Here is a 21,581-nt window from a genome sequence, read left to right on the forward strand (position 1 = left end):
AACTATTGTGTAGATTGTTGACATAAATGTTCCACATACATCCACCTCTTCTTCTGACCAGAGCATAGTATCCACTCTCTGCTCTCCTGTATATCAAGGATACAGCTTTTCACAGCTCGTGAAACACAGCCCATTATGATGCTGGTCTGGCTCAACCCACTTTTGTACCCAGATCAGCAAGTTTGGTCACTTTACTCAGAGGTATAATTTAAGCCTGTGAATGGCTTTATTAGCAGCTTCTCACCAATATTAAACTTCTCAGATGGAGTTGATTAAAAAGATTTTTTTACATCCTTTTAACCTCTTAAGCCCCAAGCCTAACTGATCTCCTGCCTTTAGCCCCCGTATCAGGGGGCATTGGGGCTTAAGAGGTTAAAGTTCTTTTTCATGCGATTTTCGATAATACACTTAATCAGTTCATCTCTCCATTTTCTTCCATTTATCCAATTCAGGGTTGTGAAGGGTGCTGGGGAGGGTACACCCTAAGAAAGTCGCCAGAGCTAACACAGAAAGACAGAGAAACAGTCACACCTATTCTATTTATTAGAAAATTAAAACAATACAAGAAATTAAAATGGGCACATCAAACTCATTTACACCTGCAGATTTTGATTCTCAGACAAGAGTAGCTTTGCATTATTCATGGTTCATAATAATCCTCATTTATACCCTCATTTATCTTCTACTGGCCCTTAATGAATACCTCTTAGTTCATCATCTGCCTTTAAACCAACTTTTTCCTAATTGTTTGACCCACTGAAACGGAAGGTGGGTGGAGCATCTGAGATGACCATATTTGGGATGTCCTCTCTTCCTTCCGTTGCAAGAGTCAAAAGTCAAAAAAACAGAGAGCTTTCAGAGCAGGCTGGAGCCTCACTAAATAATACTAAGAATCTGCATTATATATGCTGCAAATGTTTAAATGCATCCCACTAAAATGTGTTTGCATCATTGACCTATGTAGCATTTTATTTGTTAGTAATATTTCATCTTTCACACAAAATAGTGCCCCAAGTGGTGAAAGTTGTTGTGGTATTCTGCAATACGAATGTATGGATTATAGATTCAGAAAGTATTTTAAATCACTGTTTTTATAATTGATATCTACACGTCATTTGAAAGGTTTTTACATAATATTAAGATGTTTTGAAAAAAAAAACCCCTTAAATAATAATTTTCAATAGCATGTTTACTACAAACCACAGACTATATGACAATGTTCAACATATATCTAATGTTGAACATAAAGGATTTGTTTCAGTGCAGTTTTTCTTTTGCCAAGTGAAGGGTGAACCTAAAAACAGCAGGGGTTGTTTAAAGAGGTTATGTAAATGTTTTGTGTAGAAACACAGGAGCTAACCATAGTCATGGAAAAATAAACATTTTCTTGTCAGTATGAGAGTAGATGGTTAATTAGTCTGAGGTTTGTTTTGTGTCTTTGTTCCAGGTTCAAGTGAGACAGAACAGGGTGTCTGCATTGGGATACAGTTACATTTGGCCACTGGGAGGAGGAGGGGGAGGAGGAGATGTTGGTGGAGGGGGCAACTGATCATTGTTCATCTGCTTTGTGTCAGTAGAGCGAGTGCTGGCACGAAGAAGCCCCAGGCGGCGCATTTCCATAGGTGAATTGGGAAGATTCGCCTGGGCTCGCAATGACGGAGCCACCATGCTGCTGTCGGGTTCACTCTCTGCCAGCCAAGGAGGGATCTCCTGCAACAAATCCGTGGGGTACAGATCTGGCACGAAGGCTGGGTTCTCAATCCCACCTTAATGAAAGAAAAAACTGAATCAGTACCTCAGGGTTCAATATTAGGGCCACTGTTGTTCTCTGCATTACATTTTCATACAAGTGAAACCATTATTGGCTGCTCATCCCTTGCGCTTGTGGTCTATCCACTTTAATTCAGCTTAAACGTTTAAACTCAAATACACTCGCTGTTCTGGAGTTGTTGTTTTTTTTTATTTGACATTTATACATAAACTCAACTGTGAAAGTGTTTTATAGGTGTTTGCTTGCAGAGTCAGAACAGTATTAGGAAATTCGAAATAAATTCTATGATAATGAGCTGCTTTCATATTTGCACTGTAGCCCTAAACTGTTCCCAACAGGTAAGAATGGAAATATTCAACACAGACGGATCGAACATTTGCTGATTTTAAACCTGTCAGCCCACTAGTACAAAGTCCTTGTGTTGTATGACAGTCTGGTGCCTTTACCCTGCAGCTCACCCTTACATAACCCTTACATACTTTTTGTTGTGTGGTGTGGTTTGTGGCTCATCTGCAGCTCTGTAGAGACCTTTCTACCACACTTTTATTCACCTTTTTTGGGGGGTTTTATTGCACACAAACTGTCTATTTAGTTCCCTCTGTTGTATGTTTCCCTAATCTCTGTGTTTATAATAACAGCATCTGCTACTCTCTTAATCATTCTCAAAAATATATGTTTGGTTTCATACAGGATGTAGAAAGTGCATTGATCTCACCTCCTGGTCTGTACGTGGCTCTCATGGAGAAAGAAGGGTATGACGAGTCATAGCCAGAGGCGCTATCTCCTTCTGAGAACTCAAAGTCTAAAAATGAAAATGAGAAAATTAGTTTGCTAAGACTTTAAATCTGAAAAAAACAAAAACACAAAAAACCCCACAAGCAGACAAACCTTCATCACCAGAATGGCAGAGTTTAGTCTTGCTCACTGACTTTCCATTTGGGGTCTGTAGAACGAAGGAGATTTATTTAATCACATATGATGTTTAAAAAAACTGAAGGTAAAGTAAAAGAGACAAGATCAACGCCCTCAGCCATGTCCAACCCATAGCGATGTTTCCTAGTTTGTCTAGCAGAGGGCACTCTGCAATCACTTATCAACAACAATCAATTATTATTTATTCTTGTTTGCCACATTTCTGCATATCTCAAGTCCTAGTTCCTTGTTTGAGTTTCTGATTATTTTGAAAAGTGTCTGACTTAGGTTTATTTTGTATCGTTTATTATTGCTGATTATTGTTTTCTTAGTCTTTCCTTTGTGCCCCATTGTGTTTAGCTCCTATCTTTCCTTTGGCATCTTGTTGTCACCTGTGCTTTGTATTGAATCTAATTCCCTTGTCTCGGTCTCCTTGATTTGTATTAATGTCTCAGTGTCCCATTGTCCTTTGGCAATTCGCGCACAAATCTGTGCACTTCCAAGTATTGTTTAATGCTTCCTTTTGTTTTCACTCCATGTCTAAATATCCCTTATGGCCATTGTTGTGTTGGCTGTCTTTATTGTCTTATTGTATTACTTTTTCTCTTTTATATTTTTATTGCTGCACATTTTAATTGTTTTAGTTGCATTTTAGTTTTTAAAGACTTTGTGCAGCATGAGCTCTGGGAAATGCGTTATATAAATAAACTTGACCTAGATAAATGACGCACATGAACAAGAGGAGCCTATAGAGAATTTATAGAGCTGATCTTGGAAAGATCCAAGTTTGTTTGGCATAACAGTACATTCAGATCATGGTTCTGACTGATAAAGCTTCCAGGCAGGATTTAAAAATTAATAAAATTAAATGTTTCTTGACATCAAAGACAAAAGAAGAAATATAACACAACGTGCCTTTAAAAAATCATAAAAACAAAGAAACTGAGGCAACATGAAAAAACTGTTCCATGGTCAGATGAATTAAAATGTGAAATTCTTTTTGCAAGACATGGACACCACATTCTCAAGACTAACGGGGAGAGGGACTCTCTGGATTGTTACCAGCACTCAGTTCAAAAGGCTGCATCTTGGATGGTATGGAGATGCATATGGAAGTGGTTGCTTGCATATTTGGAAAGGCACCATCAGTGCTAAAAGGTATGTATAAAGGTCAACATACAGTATGCTCCCATCCAGATTACATGTTTTTCAGGGAAGGCTTTGCTAATTTGCAGATTGCTATCACAGCAGCATGACTTCATAGAAGAGTCTGGGTGCTGAACCAGCCTGCCTGCAGTCCAGAACTTTTACCAACTAAAAACATTTGGAGCATCATGAAACAGAAAACCATAAAAAGATGACGTAGGTCTATTGAGCCACGCAATATTTAAAAAGAAAAGGACAACATTTCTCTCTCAAAAGTCCAGCAGCTGGTTTTCAGTTTCCAGACCACTGTCTTGTACCAAGGATTTTCAGTACTACACTGAAGTCAAATGGAAAAAAAAAACTAAAAATGAAGCTTTGGGGAAGGACCGTATTTCCTCTTCACTGGACTTCAGAAGAGACATAATCAACTCTGCAAACAGTGGTAGGGTGTGCTTATTCCCTCTTTTTGTCTTTACCTTCTCCTGCTGTTCTTTCTTTGAGTACTTGACAATTGTCTTTGGAGGTGAAACACCCATCTTTGCAGACTTGAATGACTCCAACCGGTTCCTCATGGTTCTCTGGAAGATCTCCTGGACTTCTTTCTCATCTCTGTTGATTTTGAAATCACTGCGACTGAACCCGTGGCGATACTATAAACAACAGAATGAGAAGTCAGTTTGTTACTGCTTTATAAAACAGAAACCAACAATAGTTCAGGAAGGACACAAAGTCAAGCTCAGCCACAGTTCAAGCAAATAAGCTGAGGATTTGCATATATACATAAAATATACATTTGTCTATAGCCAGCCATAAATAACAGTTTGTTGTTTTTAGTTCACATACACCTCAGTAATTTAATGGTTAAATGGACATGTATTACTAGGATGCTTTAGTAAGTCCCTCATGCAATGACTGAATTTGCTCATTACCTGTTTTCTGCTCTTGTAGAGATGCTGATCAAGAAGGTGGTGAACATCAACTGCCTCAGCTCCCCTCATAGCCTTCATGGTCTGCTCGTGCATTTCCAGGCTCACTGATGGAATATGGTCTCTACTGCAGAGGAAGCCAATCATGTCACTGACTTAAAGCAATACAACAATATCAAAAGAGTCTGGTTTCATTTTTAAAATATGGTGGTGAACGGAAGCTGTTTGAAGGCACTGAATAGTTGCAGTAAGTTGTGTCTATTAAGTAGGTATAAAAAGTATTGAATGCATCAAATCAGTACACAAATTTTCTAATTAAATATATTTCTAAAGGTGCTATTAATATCAAATTCTCACAACATATCTGGAACAACCCATCCAATCCACACATACAAAGACATCAAACTATGCATGTCCAGAAATTAACTTATGTATAAAATGAAAAATGACACAAAGTAAAAGCATTGAACACATGAAGAAAGGGAGATGCAAAAAGCCATGAAAAGTCATGACACCAGCAATTAGAATGCAATCCAGCCACTCAGTGCAAATTAACTTCAGCTTGTTCAGTCCCAATTGATGGGTTATAAACTGGTGTCTCATTATCAAGGTGCCACACGGCAAGCATCTCATGATCAGTGAAACCAGTGAGCTCTCGCAACACCGTCAGAGCATAATTGTTGCAAAACACACTGATAGCATTGATTAGAGAAGATATTTTGAAATTAGTGAAGGTTGCAGTGAGCACTGCTGGGGCCACAATCCAGAAGTGGAAGGAACATCATTTCAGCATAAACTACCCATGACCAGATGCGCCTGGCAATGCATGTGACTAGTTTCTTGAAACCACGAAGACTTTTGTACAAAGCATTAAAAAGAAATCCAGTAAGCACTTTATCCCTGTGTCATTTCTCATTATTATACATAACTGAATTTATGGACATCTATAGTTTGATTTCTTTGCATGTGTGGATTGGATGGGTTGTTACTGACATCTGGTGAGAGTTTTATTTCAACAACACCTTTAGAAATATATTCACTTAAAATCGGTGACGTGTTTAATACTTATTTTACCCTCTGTATATATTTTCACACTGTCATAAAAATCCAGATTGCTCACCCCATAGTGAACATTGCACCATGATCATTTATCATGTAAGGTGGGATGTCAGGCATGACCTCTGTGTATTCACTTTCCAACTTTTTCTTGAAATCAAGAATGGCGCTGTCATTACGGACAAACTCCAGAGAGCCTCTACGCTCGCCCTGCAACAGAAGACACCAGCAGTAATCTTCTCAGTTTCATTTAATTTGTACTTGAGCAAAACATACTTGAATTTGCACAAATGATTCTCACTTCAGTCACATATTCCATGGCATCCTTGAGGTTCAGCTGATGGAAGACATCAAACACGTCATCTTGTTTCTTCCTTGCAGATGGCTTCATCAAAAATGGCGTCATCCACTTCTCCTCAAAATGCCTCCACCTTTACAAAAAGAAATATCACTGTTGCTTACTTTAAAATTAAAAGGCATTTTGGAATTATGTATTAAGTCTTGTACATACTTGCTCCTGAAGTAGTTATCTCCTATTTGTCCTGATATGTCTTCGATGGCAACCAGAGTGTGATTAAACATCTAAAGAAAGGAGAAGGACTTTGTAGAAACTGGGCGGGAAACGTTTTTGTCGGTGAAACATGACGTGTTTTATTAGATTTACCTTGTTTGTAATTTTCTCTAGGAGTGAGACCTCAGTTACTGCAGCTCTCTTTACTTTAAGCCACATGACCAGAGGTTTCATCGTCATTCCCTGTAACAATGTCAAGCACAAATGTGCCAACAAAATTAAGCTCTAACACAGACTGTGTAATTAACAAGCAAACTAATGTACACATATTTTAGCGAATTATCAACTCCAAAAATTCACTACCTGCAAGATGACAGTGAAGTACACCACAATGAGAGTAGTGCAGATCATCAGGTTTTTCTCCTTTATCTTTTTCTCATCCAGCAACACAGCCAGGCCATACGCAACAGCCCCTCGTAGGCCACCGTAGCTCATGATCACCATATCTATTAATTCAACTGGGACCAGCCTGTACCTGTTAAGGATCCACTGCAGGAAAAACACACCTGGAATAGACATACAAACACACACAGTTATTTAAAGACTTCACACATCGGTGGTGCTTTTTGCTGGATTGTTGAATTACGCTTTTAGTAAAGCTCAGCACTCAAGTCTAGTGTTTTCTTTGCCTCATACTAATCTCATTGTTGTCCCTCTTGTGTACAGACCTTTCCTGGATTTTCCCTGCCGCACAGTGTTTTTAGAGACAGCCTGAGCAGAGTAAATGAGAAGACATTGTTTGGCTGCCCCTTCCCCTGGATTCCTGGAGCCCCTATTTTCCCTTATCACTACCTGTATGTATCACTCTGGTGTTTTCATTGTAAATAAGCTCACTAAACTTGAATACTGTGAATCCTGCCTCTGAGTCCGGTCGCTCAGTGTTCTTGACACACGTATTCTTGTAAATGTGTGTCATTTGATCTTTGTGCTGCAGCAGCAGAAGATTTCTTTGCATAACACACCAAGTTTTTACCCCACAATGTGTGTGATGCTTTGACTCAACAGTGATAGCCAAACAACAAAATCTCACCAATGAATCTATACACAAAGACGAAGAAGACTGTGAGGAGGATGAAGCCCGTGTTCCAAACCCAGATAACCTTATCGATGGCCGAGATACCGAGGAAAACAAAGATGATGGTTTCTGATCCGTTGGCGAAAACCTTCATGGCATATTTGACTGTTTGGACGGAACTCTCATCCATGTTTGCTCTGACGTACTTCTGACATAACACACCGCAGAATGTAGTCCTACAGAAGGAACCGCAAAGTAAACTCTAAATATGTTTACCTCATTTTTACATATGTAAAATGGATACAGACATAATAAAACAAATTATATTTCAGTTGTGAAATACTCACGAAAGGATAGCAGACAGAGAAAGCATCTCAGCAGTCAGGTAGGAAAGGTATCCCATGACAAAGATGAAGCCTGGCTCGATGATCTGGATGTTTTTTGTGCATCTGGTCAGAAGTGAAATTAGTATGCCGAATGCTATGCCCACAAGGGAACCACCAAATGCAACCACAAAGAAGGAAACTGTGGAGAGAGAGGAAACATATAAAAATCTATTTTTTAGTGCTATTGTTTACTCCCCTCTAAAACATACTAGCCTTACAGGGCAGTGATAGCATAAAAAGTGTTTAATTTATTTTGTGTCCACACCCGACAAATCAAAATGGTCAACACATTTGTGTGTTGCAGCAGGGACACTCTACACTGTCTATTTTGCCAGACTTGACTGTGAGCAATTACACTGCATGAACAAATACATTTTCTTTTACCAGATAAATGTTATAGCTTACCTATTCCTTTAATAATTTCTGCTGCATTAATTCGGCCTCCTCCCAGCGATACAAATGCATCAAACACATTAAAAAGCACCTAAGAGAAAAAAAAGAAAACTTATTGAGTGATCAGTATATATATAAAAGAAACAAACAAAAACTGTCAGCGTTTGGACAGTCAGACTGGAATGTTTTCAGACTTTTCTTTTCTAGTATGTAGCACTCAACAGGAGATAAACTTCCATCATATTCTCACTGCTGGACCTAACATCAAAACGGGAGGTGAGAGACTCCTGTGCCATGGTTCTGATTGAGACATGGCTGAACCCTGTTCCTGATTATGTAGTTAGTCTGCATGGGGTTAATCACAATGTGGCTACACAGGAGCCAAACATTTTGTGGTAAATTCTGTGGAGGTGGGTTTTGTATTTACACAAGCAACAGATGAAGTACAAACACAGCAGCGGTCTTAAGTCAGTGTTCTCCTGAAACAGAGCTGCTCACTGTTAATGGCAGACTGTGTGACCTGCCCAGAGAATTTACCACTATGAATATTATGGCTGTAAACATCCCCTCCAGTGCAAACACAAAATAGACCCTGAGTGATCTTTAAGACCTTCACTGAGTTTCAAGCCACTTTGCCAGAGGGCGTTTGTATTGTAGTAGGAGAATTCAATCAGGCAAACAGGCCTCGTTCCCAAGCCCACTGCTGTTGACAATGCTGACACATGACTGCAGTGCTGCACTTGCTTCTAATCACATCATTAAGTATGCAGATGACACAGCAGTGGTGAAGATAGTTGGCAGCATCATGTTTCTGGGAGTACAGATAACTGATAGCCTGGGCTGGTCACTTAATACAGCATCAGTAGTTAAACGGGCTCGGAAGCACCTGCATCGCTGTGCCGGATGAGGAGAGCACACCTTCCCCTCCCCATTCGCTCCACTTACTAATGAGGCACCTTGAAAACTTGCTGAGTAGCTCTATCTCCATCTTATTCTGCAGCTCCAGTGTCTCAGAAAAGAAATTGCTGCAGAGCTCATCAGAGCCTGCAACATCATCAAAGATTACCATACTACTTGGTACACCAACTTTCTCTGCTCCACATCCCTGCCAACCTGAGGAGGGGCATCAAACAGGCCAAGGAGGCTTTCAGGTGAATGATAGAGGGCTTCCTCACTTCCTCAGGTGTGGAGGGGCATCCAAACGCTCACCAACTACAAAGGCCAGAGCCCCCCAATCCACAACAGCAGCATCCAACTTGCAGAGGATCTCACACCTTTGCCCAATATGATCACTACTACAGCTCATTCAGCACCATAAGTCCAGACATCCTAATCACCAAAGGTCCAGTTTCTTCAGGACATAGGTAGAGACTTCAAGAGGCATAGACGGGTCCTCTCCCCTCTTATAGGAGGAGAACAGATGGAATCTGTCTCAATCTTTAATTTGTTGGGCACCCACATCTCCAATGGTCTTATGTTAATGTTGGATCCATAACACCAACACCCTCGTAAAGAAGGCTCGGCAGGTCCCATTTTAGGTCCCATTTTAGAAACTGCAATGTTTTAAAGTTTACCTGCACACAAAATATGTAACATAATAATAATAATAATAATAATAATAATAATAATAAAACAATTAAACCCTTTAAATGTATTAAATGTAATGTGATTTTTTTAAAGAAAAAATTTCTTAAATGCAAGAGTATAAAAATGATGTCAAGTACAGTCAAAGGTCAAAGTCAAATGAATTGCAATGTATACGCAATTTTTATTCTGTCTTGTTATGTCAAGCTTTCTGACATTATTAGGAGGCAGGTTTTTGGATGTTAGACATTAATATTAATACTGAGTCAGTGTCCAGCCTAACAAAGTTAACCAGGTGCTCTGTTAAAGGACTCTGGTTTGCTTTTTCACAGTAAAGGTTTTAATAGTCATTAAAGGAACAGGCGCTGCTGTTTTAGATTCTAGAAACCTGAGCTCCCCGTCTCGGTAAGGTCTCGGCCTCATTGCTCTTTGCGGTGTGTAAGCAGACTCCACGTTTTGGTTTGGTGAAAAGCTTGCGTTTACAGAGTTTATCATACTAACCACTGTCACACCGTCGTTGAGCAGCGACTCTCCAAACACTATGATGAAGAGGACTTCGTTAACGTGGACCTGATCAAACACAGCTAAGACAGCCACGGGGTCCACAGCAGCCATCAGACTTCCGAAAAGAAGATACTGCAGCAGACCGATGTCCAGGTCACCTGTACAGATACAGAGGGCCGGAAATACAATAAACCTAGCTCATATTTTCTGTAGCTGAGAATTACAAAGTAAGCATTCTAATTCATTAATAGAATAAATCGTGTCAAATCTCTCTCCAGTCTCGTCCAGTGCAGTGGACAAGGCCTAAGCATAAAATAAACTTATTAAGTCTGCATTTGGAGAAAGTTTGGGAATTAAACCAAATTAGCAGCTACTGATGCTGTTGTTTAATGTATTCAAACAAAGAATAAAAGTAAAGTATTAAAGGATTTCTGTAATACTAAAGAAAGCTCTTTTCAGGCAGCTTGCTTAAGTCATGTGACTGTACAACTTTCATTTGTTCCTCATGTCTTTGTTCCAGAACAATCACAGCCTTCAGGGGTAAAATATAAAGCCAGGTTTGAAGTGCTTATGTTTGTGTCATTTGTGTCACAACAATGTGTGTGTTATGATGGTCTGTCTCGCTTCCATTGTTAATTGCCTTTTTTCCCACTATTTGTCTGCTACACGTTGAGAAACATGAATTTGTATTTTAGTTTTTTGTTATATAAATAAAGTTTTTTTTTCTCTGTTTTGTGCAGCCAGCAAGATTTACTGTGCATGTTTTATGCACAGTTCAATTATTACGATGCAGAGTTTGTGCAAAACGTTTTGTGAGTTAAATGTGAATATTTAAAAAGAAAATAGCTCTAATTAGCCTCCAGTTTATGCACACAGCTTAATAACCAAGCTTTCTATCAGTAGCTGATAATGTAGAAATCCACCCTTTTTTCCAAATTTGGCCCCTTCTGGATTATAATAACCAACATGCTGCCGACCAAATCCTTATCAGTCAAGCCTCAAAATGTGGATTGTTAGTTCCAACAAAGTAACTAACTGATATTTTTAAATGTCTCCTTCTTTTACTTAGATTTTTAATAATCCTTTAGTATGCTAAGCAACACTACAAATATCACAAATCGTAGCTATCAGTCTAAACATCTCAGAATGGATCGCTTCCTCTGTGTGAGTCGCAGCAGCAGGTGTGCTGAAATGGAATAAATCAAAGATCCTCTCTTACCCATGGCTCCTCCCATGTGACACCCCCATAGCGACAGCCCCAAACTGGCAGCATTCCAGCAGGTCCCAATGACGGCATGGATCAAAATAGCACCCAGGTTTGTGAAGAAGAGCTTGTTTGGCATGTGGTAGCCTGAATCCAGAATGATTTGAGGCAACAGGAAATAGAAGAAGACTGTTGGGCTCAGTGAGAAGGTCTGCACCTTGTCTGCACCCCAAATCATGCCACCCAAAATGAAACCAGAGCAGATGAGGAGGGCACTCTCAGGTATGTAGTTGGTGACATTATGGTTGGCCTCAATGACTGAGAGGAGAAAAAAGATCAAGACAAAGACAAGAACCATCAATCAATTGTAACAACCTTTGATTTTAAGCCGCTCTTCTTCCTGTCAGGTAGGAGCTGGCAAATGTTCAAAGCTCAGTTCACTTCAGTTCACTTAAATATAAAACTCTAGTTGACCATTTGCAACTTCTGCAAATGATCAACTTTTGCTCATCTAAAAAAAAGCATCTGGGGATATGAGCAACACGTGAGGTGGTTGGATCGTGTGTGAAACCTGTCTGCATAACCAAAGATAACCACATGTCTAATGAGCTCATAAAGTGTCACTAAAATTTATTTAACAATAAAAACTACTGAACCACAGTGTACACCTGTTCTTACCCCACAGGGTTGCACTTATGTTGTGCACATTTGTATTTAAAATTAGTTGAAGATTAAATTCCAAAAACTATAGTCCCCAATACAGCTTACATTTGTGCAAGCACAGAATCAAAATGAATATTTTTGCTAATATCTACTTCAGTGAGGATGAAAAATGAGAATTTTTGCTTTCAGGTTTTTGAGTTAATGTACAAATTTGTGTGTCATTCCACACATATAGAAAGCAGCTAAAACAATCATAAAGCTTCCAATTTTATATATATGTAAGACTCATATCACAGTAAAAGTGAATATATTCTCCCATTACTAAAACATATTCACTCAAGGACCTCCAACAAGTTAAAGATTCTCTCCACACCATGCAAAGGTTAATCACTTTTTTAAATTTAACTCAAAGGAACCTCTTGTAAAAAAAAAAATAATACTGGAAATCTATAAACAAACAAAAAATAATGAGGTAACCAAAACACTTACACTTTTAAACTCTCACTTTTGATCACTAACTTGACTCCTTATAAAACCACATCTGTGCAGTCTCTCGTGAAGTAGATCAGCTGAGATTTTGAGGAGTTAGCTTTACGTTTAAAAAGGTTTAACTCAAGAAAAGGATGACCAAACAGACCAGCAACAAGAGCCAGACATGCAATTATCTAGTGACCAGCTCTAAATTAAAAACCAGTAGACTATAGGCCGACTGAGCATACGCAAGATTGCAGTGTGTGACTGTCTGGTTTAGTTGTTGCTTTGACAATTTATTGCTTTGTTTGTATTTTCTGGGCACGTCCACGGGGATTTGTGACACAGTCAGTGATGGAACAGAGGTCATTGGATACCTGTTAAATTTGTGGGTTTAGGAGCATTTTCACCAGCTTTCCTTTAAAAAAGAAATACATTCAAACATATACTGTAAATGAGATGGAGCCAAAATCCATCTGTGTATACCGTATAATGTGTGGAAAAGTTGCAACAGGTGTGTGGTGTCACGGTCACTGAGTTTTGTTGTGTAGACTTCTTATCGAGTCTGTAATTAATAACCTAATTTGGTTTTATCTTATTTTTTCCTCTATTCTAGGTTTGTTTATTTTCTCTTGATTTCTGTCTCTTCCATAGTAGTCCAGGGGTTTTGAATTCCATTGAGTTTTTTTAACTCCATTTCCGATCAGGTTTCCTGTCACCCTCTGTGTTACGATTCTTAGTCCCCAGTTCTTATTACTTTGGAATTTACATTGTTATTTATATTTACTTTATTGTGTTTTGGTTCAGTTTAGCCGTGCCTTTTTGTATCTTCTTGTCAAATTCCTGCCTCTGTGTAACGTATTTTCCTGTTGAGTCATTTGAGGTTTCATTTTGTTACAGTAGTTTCTGGTCTCCTGTGTGCTGTGTTTAGTTTTACCTCCTTGATTAGTTTCTGTCATTCCTGACCTTCCTGCATATATAACCATGTCCTTGTCTTTGTTATTTGTTATTGTGTGTATTTACCCTGCCTTGTGTGTTTCTCCTTTATTGCTCCATGTCAGAGTTTTCATTTGACTGTCAGGCAACTTTGTATTTTAATTGTTATGCCCTGAACTAGCAGGACATAACCCCTTTGGACTTTGTCACTTTCTGCCTTTCAGCTATAGCAAAACTGCTTCCTGCTCAAACCTGGACAGTTTCATTCTGACTACTGGAAACATAAATAACAATGCTGTTGGTATTGGGAGAATTCAGATTCAGACTATAATTAGGGTCTGTGGACAGATACAAGGTTTTAATGTACTAACTCAAGGGTCTTGAATGTGAGAGCTTCATGCATCCCATGGATTGTGAAAAAAATGTATGTATAAATATGGAATTAAACCTTTTTTTTTTTTCATTTAATTGCATTTGTCATAGTTCTAAGTGATTTTTTTGGTTTGTTTTTTTCTTTTTACATTTTACAAATTTAAATGTGTCCCCAGTGACCCCAGTAACCTATATTTCACAACAGCAAAACAAAACTGGAAATTCTGTTTTAGATATGAGTTCTTTGGGGGAGTCTGAGGTCACCATTTCTAGGGCAGAGAATCAAGGGTCCTTCTGTGGGAGACTAGCTGCAGTGGCATTGACGAGCTGGCCAAAGGTTTTCGTTAACCCACCCTGATCAGCAGAGCTTCAGGCAGAGGAGGCTGCTGCAGTGATGAGGCTTTGTCCAGCTGTCCACATATCCATCAGTATTCAGTAGTGTGGACTTGGACGGCCGATGTTGGAACGGCGATGATGAGATCAACATTTCCTCCTAGATGAAGTAGTTGGTTGGGCTAGAGAAAGCTCCTCGCCCTCAGCCAACATATTCATCAGGCTGGAAGCTGTGCCAGCTGTCAGAGAGCCAGAAGGGCTGGATGGATATGTGGACAGCTGGACAAACTATTTTTAAGATCATCTCGTCCATGTCTGCTTCTAATCACCAGTACTGCAACCTCTCCTCGACCATCCACGCTGCTCTGCCTTAGTCTGCAGCTTCACATCCTCAGCTCTGTACCTCAGGATCAAAAAAACAGTCTGATTTGGCTGCTATGCTCTGAATTTCACTTTTTATTTGATTGAAATAATTCTCTACACTCTGGACGCACTGCACAGACAGTGTTGTGCTGAAAAGTGATTTCTTGTATTTGCCAAAAAGTGATTTTCCATATTTAAATTACTTTTAATGGCTTGTTGGCCTATGATATGTGAAACATATGTCAAATGTATCCCTCATGTCCATCCATCCATCCATCCATTCGCTTCTTCTTATCCTTTTCAGGATTGTGGGGGGCGCTGGAGGCTATGCCAGCTGTCAAAGGGTGAGAGGCAGGGTACACCACACTCACTTCCACATTCACACCTATGGGCAATTTAGATTGATCAATGAACCTACCCCCACTAACTATCCCTCATCCTCGAGCTACAAACAACATTCTTGTCACAAGGTAGAAGCCACAATTTTTTGGCAAAGTGATTTTTAAATATCCTTCTTTTATCCAGTTAAATTGACAATGACATTACTTTTTTTTAAAGAGAGAGAGACCTGGCCAAGAGGGCAGCAGAAATTGCAAGAAGTATAACAATAGTTCTGTAAAGATATTTCAACTGGCTATAAAGGACTGGATTAGTTATATTGTAGGTAAAATAACCCAGTGGGTAAAATACTTGCAAAATAAGTCATTTCTTTAGTTTATAAGTAACCCCTTTGTAAATCCTATTCGCTAAAGTCTATTTTCTCTATTTATTTAGTCTATTTATAAGTAAAGGTATTACAAAAAAAAAAAATTACACACGTTGGAAATCACTTTTTGGAAGACAAAAAAGAGTGGTGTATACCAAAAAGTGCCTACCCATTTATAAACTGCTATAAATAACTTGTTGGCCTATAATATGTCAAAACAAATGTCCCCGTATCCTGGGACACGAAAACTTATGATGTCATGTCATCTGGAGCCCCAAACAACATTCCACAAGGAAAAAGTTATAATCAGTTTTTTTTTTAAAGTGAGTTTAACATCACCTTTATTTATCCAGTTAAAAAGTCTCATTGACGTTGAACATTTCTTTTTAAAGGGTAATCTGGCCAAGAGGCTTACAGGAACTGCAAAAAATATAACAATAGTACTATAAAGATATTTTAAGTGGCAAATATAATTGGATTGGTTGTAATGTAGGTGCAATAACACGGGGTCATAAAGATGAAAAAAGGGCATGTTATATATAACCCCTTTGTAAAGCCTGTTCATCAAACTCTATGTAAACAATATAGATAAGGACATTACACACGAAAACTCTGCAAGTCACTTTTTTTTGCAGGCGCTCACTTTTTGGCAGATATTCCGCGAGTTCTGTCTGATCGAGTATCCTGCCAAAAAGGGATCGTCTGCCAAAAAAAAAAAAAGTGATTTCCTATGTTTTTATGTGTTTTTAACGGCCAATATTTTTACTTATATTTGTAAATAGACTCTCCGCAGACTTGGCTCGTGTTAGAGCGGCCATTAAGTAAAAGTCGGCTTAAACAATAAGTGTTGCTAAGCAACGCGGCATGCCGGGTTGCCGATATTTCACATTGATTTCTATGAGGTTCAAATATCGTCCAATCGTCCATATCGTCCGTCACACATCCAAAAATTATACATAACAAAATTTCAAGAAGTGTCTCAATCTTGAGTAAAGTAAAACACATTCTGGACCACAAATCACTCCACATTCTCTATTGTTCCCTGATTGCACCGTATTTGAATTACTGTGCAGAGGTTTGGGGCAATACTTACAAATGTTCGCTATCATCAATCTTTATATTACAAAAAAGGGCCATAAGGATAATCCATAAAACTGGTTACAGAGATCATACAAATCCACTATTCTTAAAATCAAAAATTCTAAAATTCACAGATCTGGTTCATTTTCTCACAGCACAAATTATATATAAAGCAATAAATAACCTGCTTCCTGACAATATTCTAAAAATGTTTTCTAAAAGGGAACGGGGATACAATTTGAGGGGGGAATTAAATTTAAAACATCCTCGTATCCGTACAACATTAAAAAGTTTTTGCATCTCTGTGTGTGGAGTGAAGCTGTGGAACAGCAGTTTAAAAAGCGGTTTAAGGATATGGTTTTTACAGGGTACAGGGAAAAGGTAGAGATTTGATAGGGTGTTCTTGTCTAATATTTTCATGTGTGTGCGCATGCACGGGTTTGTTGGTATGGGTATATATGTATGTGTATATGTATGTATGTATGTATGTATATATATATATGTGTATATGTATATGTATGTATGTATATATATATATATATATATATATATATATATATATATATATATATATATATATATATATATATATATATATATATGTATATGTATATATATGTGTATGTGTGTGTATGTATGTGTGTATGTATGTATATATATATATATATATATATATATGTATATATATATATATATATATATATATATATATATATATATATATATACCCATACCAACAAACCCGTGCATGCGCACACACATGAAAATATTAGACAAGAACACCCTATCAAATCTCTACCTTTTCCCTGTACCCTGTAAAAACCATATCCTTAAACCGCTACTGGAACAAGAAGGCATCGGTGGGCAAGGGACGAAAACAGGGCGTTGTTGGAATGCTACTACGCAAGTAACCCCGGCGGAAGGGGCTACATGAATAGGATGAGGGACCTATGGATTCTTCGATACCCAACATCCACAATGACGGCGAAACAACTAGTAGCTCAGTGTTCCAACATTCGAAAGAAGGGACTGCTCTCACAGCTAGAGATTGACGAGGTACAATACAAATGCTACGGCAAGGAGGAGTCAGGACGCCAGGTCAGGGGGGAGATATCATCACCCCCACCCGAGATTGGGTACATAGCCCCAAGTGCGATAGGAGAAGGATCGTTGAGTGCGAGAGGAACTGACCTGAAAAATAGGATCATGGCCAAGCTTGAAACCTGGATCCCCCGTAGCCGGTTACCAAGATTACGTGAAGTACCCTCAGAAGGTCTGCTAGATGATGTTAATGCAGCACTACGGGCAATACCTACAACCACGATTACCGACACTAACAAGCTGATCTACAATACGGCAGCAGTGATCAGTGAGATGCTTGGCTACAAGTTGAACAGCCACAAGGGGCAGTACCCTCCATGGAGAAGGAGGCTAGAGGGCAAGATCAAAGTAGCACGGAGGGAGGTTAGCCAACTAACGGAGTTGCAGAAAGGTGCGACAAATAAGGTGCCTAAGAAATACAGCAAGCTGTCCATACCTGAGGCCTTGGAAACTGCCAAGCAAAGACTCACAGCCTTGGCCAGCCGCTTGAGGAGGTACACCAGAGAGATAGAAGGCAGGAGAATAAACCAGCTGTTCTCCACAGAACCAGCAAAGGTGTACTCTCAGTGGCAAGGGAACAATAAGAGAACAGCACCACCAAGGCTGGAGACGGAGCAATACTGGAAGAGCATATGGGAGAAGGATGCAACCCATAACGGCAATGCTCAGTGGCTAGTGGATCTGAGGGCAGACCACAGCGACCTCCCTGAACAGGGTCCAGTAACCATCACAGTGGCAGATATCCAAGAAAGGGTCTCCAGTATGAAGAGTTGGACAGCACCAGGGCCCGACATGGTTCACGCCTACTGGCTGAAGAAGCTGACTGCACTCCACGAGCGTCTGGCAGCACAAATGAACCAGCTGCTAGTTAACGAGAGACACCCGGAATGGCTAACTGAAGGCCGGACGGTCCTGATCCCCAAGGACCCCAAGAAGGGACCGGTCCCCTCCAACTACCGACCAATAACCTGCCTCAGTACTACATGGAAGCTCCTGTCAGGCATCATATCGGCTAAGATGAACAGGCACATGGGTCAATACATGAGTGGGACACAGAAAGGAATTGGCAAGAATACCAGAGGTGCAAAACACCAGCTACTGGTAGACAGAACAATCAGCCGAGACTGCAAGACCAGACTGACCAACCTGTGCACTGCCTGGATTGATTACAAGAAGGCCTATGACTCGATGCCCCACAGCTGGATACTGGAATGCCTAGAATTGTACAAGATCAATGGGACCCTAAGAGCCTTCATCAGGAACTCAATGGGGATGTGGCGTACAACACTAGAGGCCAACTCCAAGCCCATAGCACAAGTTACCATCAAGTGCGGGATCTACCAAGGAGATGCTCTGTCCCCACTGCTGTTCTGCATAGGCCTGAACCCCCTCAGTGAGATCATTAACAAGACTGGCTACGGATACCGACTACGGAACGGAGCAGTTGTCAGCCACCTCCTGTACATGGATGACATCAAGCTGTATGCCAAGAGTGAACGAGACATCGATTCACTGATCCACACTACCAGGCTATACAGCAATGACATTGGAATGTCGTTCGGACTGGAGAAGTGTAGTCGGATGGTAACAAAGAGAGGGAAGGTAGTCAGAACTGAGGGGATTGAACTACCAGAAGGCAACATTGCAGACATAGAGGACAGTTACAAGTACCTGGGGATCCCGCAGGCAAATGGGAACCATGAAGAGGCCGCTAGAAAGGCTGCAACCACCAAGTACCTGCAGAGGGTCAGGCAAGTCCTGAGGAGTCAGCTGAATGGTAAGAACAAGATCCGGGCAATCAACACATACGCCCTGCCCGTGATCAGGTACCCTGCTGGGGTAATAGGCTGGCCAAAGGAGGAGATAGAAGCCACTGACATAAAGACAAGAAAGCTCCTGACCATGCATGGAGGGTTTCACCCCAAGTCCAGCACCCTGAGGCTGTACGCTAAGCGGAAGGAAGGGGGCCGGGGACTGGTGAGTGTCAGCACCACAGTCCAGGATGAGACAAGGAACATCCAAGAATACATTGGGAAGATGGCCCCAACTGACCGAGTGCTCAGTGAATACCTCAGGCAGCAGAAACCCAAGAAAGAGGAGGGAGACGAGGAACCATCATGGAAGGACAGGGCCCTGCACGGTATGTACCACCGGCAGATAGAGGAGGTGGCTGATATCCAGAAATCCTACCAGTGGCTGGACAAAGCTGGACTGAAAGACAGCACAGAGGCACTAATCATGGCAGCACAAGAACAAGCTCTGAGTACAATAGAGGCTGGGGTCTATCACACCAGGCAAGACCCCAGGTGCAGGCTGTGTAAAGATGCCCCAGAGACAATCCAGCACATAACAGCAGGGTGCAAGATGCTAGCAGGCAAGGCATACATGGAACGCCATAACCAAGTGGCCGGCATAGTGTACAGGAACATCTGTGCCGAGTATAACCTAGAAGTCCCGAGGTCAAAATGGGAGATGCCCCCAAGGGTGGTGGAGAATGACCGAGCTAAGATCCTGTGGGACTTCCAGATACAGACGGACAAAATGGTGGTGGCTAACCAGCCGGACATAGTGGTGGTAGACAAACAGAAGAAGACGGCCGTAGTGATCGATGTAGCGGTTCCGAATGACAGCAATATCAGGAAGAAGGAACACGAGAAGCTGGAGAAATACCAAGGGCTCAGAGAAGAGCTCGAGAGGATGTGGAGGGTGAAGGTAACGGTGGTCCCCGTGGTAATCGGAGCACTAGGTGCGGTGACTCCCAAGCTAGGCGAGTGGCTCCAGCAGATCCCGGGAATAACATCGGAGATCTCTGTCCAGAAGAGTGCAGTCCTGGGAACAGCTAAGATACTGCGCAGGACCCTCAAGCTCCCAGGCCTCTGGTAGAGGACCCGAGCTTGAAGGATAAACCGCCCGCAGGGGCGTGCTGGGTGTTTTTATTAAATATATATAAAATTGTAGGTTGTGTATCCTTCAGGTGTTAATGGGGTTATTGAAAATGTGTATATGTGCGTATGTGTGTATATACGTAGGTATGGATAGATAGAAACATATATGTGTATATATTTAAAAAAAAAAAAAAAAAAAAAAATTACACATAACATATAATGTAATTACAAGGAGGTATTTCTGTAGTCTATTGATACTAGATAGTGGAAAAGGGGTGGGATTAAATAAGCTTATGCTTCTTCCTGCTCCTTTTTGAACATGGACGTTATTTGGAGTTGTGGTTGCTCGTTTTCCTTTTGTTTGCTTTGTTCATTTGTCTCTTTTAATTCTATTTTTTTTTTTTTATACTTTTTCAACATGTTCAAAATAAAGATTCAATCAATCAATCAATCAAAAAAATTCACTATATGATGAGTAAGCTCAGGAAAAGCCGTGAAATATAAGATGATGGGGTTTTAATTAAACAGAATTGCATGATTTTTTAAAATTCTAGTTGTGGGGTTAATCTTAGATTGCAAAGTGCCCTGAGAGGACATATGTTTGGCTCTATTTAAATATCACTAAAGTGTATAAGCACACACGTTTTTATACATTTAAGAGCTCTTACCTGAGAAATAATAAAAAATAATAATAATAATTGCACCAGTGACAAAAATACATGTTGTGCATAACCCTAAACTAGAAACAAATTATTACTACTTCAAAAAAAAAAATTTTTTTAAATATCTTGGGTGCAGAGGATTATTTTTAATAGATTTCAGAAAAGGAGAGCACTTCCATGAATTGGACTTACGGAGTTTGCAGAGCCAGCAAACCAAAACCCACAGGGCCACCAGGTACTGTACGCTGATGTGATCCCACTTCCAGGTCACAATAGGCAGTGTAGTGATGGGCGCCCCTCCATGACCACCTTCTCCAGTTGTGTTAGAGCTTGAGGCCGTCCCAGTTTCTGTTTGTGTATTTCGGGTTTTTGCTTCTTCACTAGCCAGGCTCAAGCCTCCACACGCCATCAGCAGCATGCAGAGAAAAAGTGTAAATCGCCAAAGAGTTGCCATTATTGGATAAAATATCTTAAAACTTTAATCAAACTGCTATTTAGACTGTTGATGAAAATGCTCGAGTCAGCCTCAGACTGCAGCTCA

General features: G+C 40.2%; 1 protein-coding gene across 1 annotated transcript; it reads right to left on the minus strand.

The window, feature by feature from the left end:
* Positions 1 to 1,437: 1,437 nt before the first annotated feature.
* On the minus strand, positions 1,438 to 21,494 carry LOC146609387 (sodium/hydrogen exchanger 3-like). Its single transcript, XM_085346870.1, has 16 exons — positions 21,233 to 21,494; positions 11,484 to 11,786; positions 10,262 to 10,422; positions 8,189 to 8,267; positions 7,745 to 7,922; positions 7,413 to 7,633; positions 6,686 to 6,888; positions 6,476 to 6,565; positions 6,323 to 6,393; positions 6,113 to 6,242; positions 5,876 to 6,021; positions 4,759 to 4,882; positions 4,306 to 4,479; positions 2,660 to 2,714; positions 2,487 to 2,573; positions 1,438 to 1,766 (listed from the first exon to the last, which is right to left on the minus strand). The coding sequence occupies exons 1-16, from the start codon at positions 21,492 to 21,494 to the stop codon at positions 1,489 to 1,491; spliced, it is 2,562 nt and encodes an 853-aa protein (XP_085202996.1). The 3' UTR covers positions 1,438 to 1,488.
* Positions 21,495 to 21,581: the final 87 nt, after the last annotated feature.

This window comes from Diplotaxodon limnothrissa, linkage group LG22 (assembly GCF_057381915.1).
Source record: "Diplotaxodon limnothrissa isolate DT_005_m linkage group LG22, D_limnothrissa_male_GT1.1, whole genome shotgun sequence".
Lineage (NCBI taxonomy): Eukaryota > Metazoa > Chordata > Actinopteri > Cichliformes > Cichlidae > Diplotaxodon > Diplotaxodon limnothrissa.

Bases quoted from the DNA above. Each gene is read 5' to 3' on its own strand.
- LOC146609387 (XM_085346870.1), bottom strand. From the start codon at position 21,494: ATGGCAACTCTTTGGCGATTTACACTTTTTCTCTGCATGCTGCTGATG. The intron at 7,923-8,188 runs GTAAGCTATAAC...CTCTCTCCACAG, and splicing joins AGAAATTATTAAAGGAATAG to TTTCCTTCTTTGTGGTTGCA. The intron at 7,634-7,744 runs GTGAGTATTTCA...TTCCTTCTGTAG, and splicing joins TCTCTGTCTGCTATCCTTTC to GACTACATTCTGCGGTGTGT.